Source organism: Gavialis gangeticus, unplaced genomic scaffold (assembly GCF_001723915.1).
Source record: "Gavialis gangeticus isolate Ggan-Ray unplaced genomic scaffold, GavGan_comp1, whole genome shotgun sequence".
Classification (NCBI taxonomy): Eukaryota; Metazoa; Chordata; order Crocodylia; family Gavialidae; genus Gavialis; species Gavialis gangeticus.
The window spans coordinates 31,565,641-31,569,882 of NW_017728995.1; the positions used below are offsets into that span (position 1 = coordinate 31,565,641).

Here is a 4,242-nt window from a genome sequence, read left to right on the forward strand (position 1 = left end):
GCCTCCACCCCCTCCTGCAGCAATGAACTCCACAAGTTGACTACCCCTTGCATAAAAAAAAGTACTTTCTCTTGTTAGTTTTAAATCTACTCGTTTCAGGGGGTGCCCCTAGTTCTAGTGTCCTGGGACTCGGTGAACAGCAGTTCCCAGTTCCCTTGGTCCACACCCTTCATGGCTTTATAGACCTCTGTCCTATCTACCCTCAGCCTTCTCTTTTCCCAACTAGTCCTAGCCTTTTCATTCTCCCCTGGTCTGGCAACTGCTTCAGCCCCCTGATCATTTTGGTTTCCCTTCTTTGGACCTTTTTCTAATTCTACTACATCCTTTTTGATACGTGGAACTGCACACAGTATTCAAGGTGTGGGTGCACCAAGGCCCAGGGGCTGAGGCAGGGAGGGAGGGACCATGGTGTTAGGCTGCTGTCAGCTCTGGCACTGACCACCCTGTCTCGCTGCCCAGGTCCTACACCTTCCTGCATTCAAACTCAGCTGAGGCGGTGGCAATGGGTCTGCTGAAGCAGTTTGAAGGCATGCAGCTCCCAGCCGCATCCGAGCTTGAGTGGTTGGTCCCGGAGCACGATGCTCCTCAGAAGGTGAGCCTGGCAGCTGGGTGGTGATGCTGATGTGCTGTCTGGGAGTGCTGGGGGTGTGTGGTTGGGGGAAAGGCATGAAGGGCAGAGAAACCCACTGCTCGAGTCATCAAGCTGCCTTGAGGGAGAGGAAGGCATTGTGTTTGTCCTGGGGACACTACCTGGTGTAGGACCCTATGTGCAGCTGGCTCTGGAACTGCCTTGCAGGTGCGTGGAGCTGCGTTGGCTCCGTTGACCTCGCACACTAATGGGGCTGGGGGCAGGATGAAGGATTGGCATCTGGAGATGGTGCGAGCTCCCCGGCCTTACAGGCTGTTTGCTGTGAAAAAGCTCCTTGGGCGTCCCCGGTAATATAAGCGAAGGCAGCTTTCCAAAAAGCTGCTGCTTGTATGTGTAGAGGGTAGAGTGTGCCCCAGTGTGTGCATGGCATGAGCCACCGTGTGCAGTAACCGCCCACGCCGCCTGCTCGAGAAGACATGGACTTTCCAGCCAGCTAGGGCAGTCCCTGTGGTAGTGGGGGTGGCTGGGACGCCAGCATGGGCTGGTGGGATGCCAGCTGCTCTGCACAGCCCCTCCATCCTGCCCCATAGCTGTACCCACCCCAGCTCTGCTGGAGCCCCCCTTGGTCCCAGCCCCCTCTTGTCATAAATTTTGTCTCTGACCCTCAGTCCCAACCTGCAGCTCCTGGTGCCCCAGTCCCAGCCTGTTACGCTGTCTCGCAGGGACTGCTGGGCCTGTCTGAAGGGTGGCACTGCAGCTGCCTTCCAATCCTGTGAAGCACTGTATACAGGGGGAGGCTCCTGGCTCCACGGTGCAGCAGCGTGGCTCTCAGCAGGATGGGTGTGATGAGTCCAGGCCTCGACTTGTTCCCGATGCCTGAAGGCCCGTGCCAAGTGCATGCTCCGGCAGGGCTTCTCAGGACAGCAGTGCATTGTGGACTTGATGTTTTCCTACTAACATGTAAAACAAATTGCCTGCAGCCACGGGCCCAACCTCCTAGCATGAGCCAGCCCCCGGGAGGTCAGTGGGTTTTACCACCACCTGCCTGGTGTCTTCTAACCCTGGGGCATCCCTGTGCCATGTGCTGTTTCCCCTGCCCTGTTTGAAGGCTCTGGCATTTAACCCTCTTGGCCTGGGGGCTGAGATGCAACAGAGCTGCTGGGAATGCACATTCAGAGACTGCAAAGCTCCAGGCACACACTCTTCCCCAAAGAGGGGTCTTGGGAGAGACAAACCGATGCTGGTGAGGGTGCTCCTGAGATTGGTAGGATGGAGGAGAGCTGCAGTAGACCCCAGCAGCATGGGGGCTCAGCTCAGCCCAGCTCAGCTCTGCAGTTGCCAGGGTTAACCAGAGCTCCTCATCACCACATGTGCCGGAGGGTGATATCCTGGTTTTAAACTACCATGAAGGGGCAGCCACCCATTATTCATGCACTGGGTGCTGGAACATGCATATTAAATGATTTGTGATTATTGGGATGGCCCACCCAGTGCATATGCTGAAGGAAACATACCCTGTCTGATAATGTCTCCAGCAAGGAGACACAGCCAAGAGCCACGTGCAACTTGGGAGCCGTGGTCTGAGTTACAGCTGCATGGGCCAGAGCAGGGCAGAGCCCCAGCAGCTCTGCTCCAGGCTGGCTGATGGGGTCATCCAGCTGCTGACGGGGACCACAGCCCTGGTGAGAGGCTGAGGCAGCCTGCATAGTGCTGAGCTGCGCTTGGTCCCACAAGGCCCAGACAATGTCCAGTGTGCTGAGCCAGGCCATCCCTCCTCCTGTGTCCTGTCCTGGTGTCTCCACCCAGGCACAGGCTGGTAGCCCCTCTTCAGCAGCTGTATCAGTGCAGCCTGGAGGCACCAGGCTAGTGAGGTCAGCAGCAGGCAGCATCTGTGGACAGGCCTGGGTGGCTGTTGGTGGGTGGCAGAAGCTGCCTGTGGTTCACTGAGCCAACAGGTGAAGGAGCTCTGCTCTGCCACCTCCAGGGAGCCAGCAGTGTGGACTCCCCTACACCCTGGTCCTGCTGAGCAAAGTGTCTGGGGCAGACCAAGCTGGGACCCTCTGGAAGTGACTTGCAGGCCTTCAGGTGTGCTGGGATCTGCTTGGCTTCCAGACCCTGCCCCTCTTGATGCAGGCAGAGATGCAAGCTCGGGAGACACCCGGGGCTGGGGCAAAGTGGTGTCTGATGGTCTCCCCTCTGTCTCTCCTCCAGCTCCTGCCCATCCCGGACTCACTGCCCATCTCTCCCGATGATGGAGAGCACGCTGACATCTACAAGCTGCGAATTCGGGTCCGTGGGAACCTGGAGTGGGCACCTCCCCGGCCCCAAATCATCTTCAACGTCCACCCTGCCCCAACGTAAGGACCTATGCTGGGACCAGCCCTTTGTCTGCCCTTTCCCACTGCTTGGGGGGCCCCTCACTGCCCAGATGGGTCCACAGTGCTCCCAGCTCCTGCTTCAGACCTTCTGGACTCTGCCTCCTTCATCCCTCTGGAGGTTTCTGCTCCAGGAGAGGACACCTTTGTCTCACTGCAGGGCTCTGATACTGGCCCCAGATTGCGATTTGCTCCCCTCCATTCCCTGCCCCACCTTGGCCTTAGCTCTAACTTCTCTGCCCGGCTGGCTTGCTTTCGATGTGGTGCCTTCCCTTTGCCACCTGTCCATGCCAGTCCGGCAGTGCGTTCAATGCCACGGGACCAGTAGGAGGGGGGACTGGGCTGTACAGGCTCCATGAGCACAGACTGGGCTGCACAGATGTGAGGCCCTCGATGGCACCGGTCTCACCACACTCCTTGTCTCTGCAGGAGGAAGGTGGCCGTGGCGAAGCAGAATTACCGGTGCGCTGGCTGCGGCATCCGGACAGACCCCGGTGAGTGCCGCAGCCTTGTCCTCTCCCGGAGGGAGACAGGAAGGGCTGCTGTGGGGGGAGGTGGCAGTGCAGTGGAGGATGCAGGGAGGCTGAGGTCCATGGCAGTGTTCAGAGGGGAATTAGGAAGCTGCTGTCACTTTGCTCAGGGGCACATTTCTTGGGTCCCTGCCTGGCTGTGCCCCAGCTGGTGCCTAAGGAAGAGTCCCCCCCGTGGCAGTAGTGGGCAGGGGGGCGTTGCAGACAGGAACGGCTCTGGATGCATTTCAGCCCTGGGGCTCAGAAGCAAAGCCTAAAGTCCAGTTGTTATGTGTGGGTTGGGGAGAAGAGCCTTTGCTCACTGCAGTTTGCCCCCAGCTCTCTGGACCCCACAATGTTCAGCCGTGGAACCAGCATGGCTGTGTCCTTGGATTCAGGTGATGGTTCTTGGGTATCAGTCGCTTTCCAGGATCTGCAGGATTTCTGGCGGGATGGGAAGGGCCCCAGGCAGGCAGGTGCATTGATGCTGGGCATGTGGCTCACAGAGGACTGGAACCCTTTGCTTCTCCCAGCTGTAGGGATAGGGTGGGAAGCTGCAGGTGCTCCAGGCATAGGCAAGTCCTGGCCTCCAGGGGTGAAAACAGATGGCAGGAGACTGCTGTGCTCCATGCTTTTGTGTGGGGCTGTGGCAGGCCTCTCTCTGCGGGGACCAAGTGGTTCTCTCCTTGCAAGCTCTGCTCAGGATGATCAGGATTAAAGGCAGCCTCAGGCTCTGTCCTGAGCTGGGTCCCACTGCAGCTGATCCTTT

General features: G+C 58.6%; 1 protein-coding gene across 4 annotated transcripts in view; it reads left to right on the forward strand.

The window, feature by feature from the left end:
- RUBCN (RUN and cysteine rich domain containing beclin 1 interacting protein) overlaps window positions 1-4,242 on the forward strand; it is a 62,665-nt gene that overhangs the window by 45,097 nt on the left and 13,326 nt on the right. For all 4 annotated transcript variants that reach the window (XM_019503442.1, XM_019503444.1, XM_019503443.1 and 1 more), the window contains 3 exons: window positions 460-592; window positions 2,801-2,946; window positions 3,394-3,458. In XM_019503442.1, coding sequence (XP_019358987.1) covers window positions 460-592; window positions 2,801-2,946; window positions 3,394-3,458 — 344 coding nt within the window. The remainder of the gene's footprint in view (window positions 1-459; window positions 593-2,800; window positions 2,947-3,393; window positions 3,459-4,242) is intronic.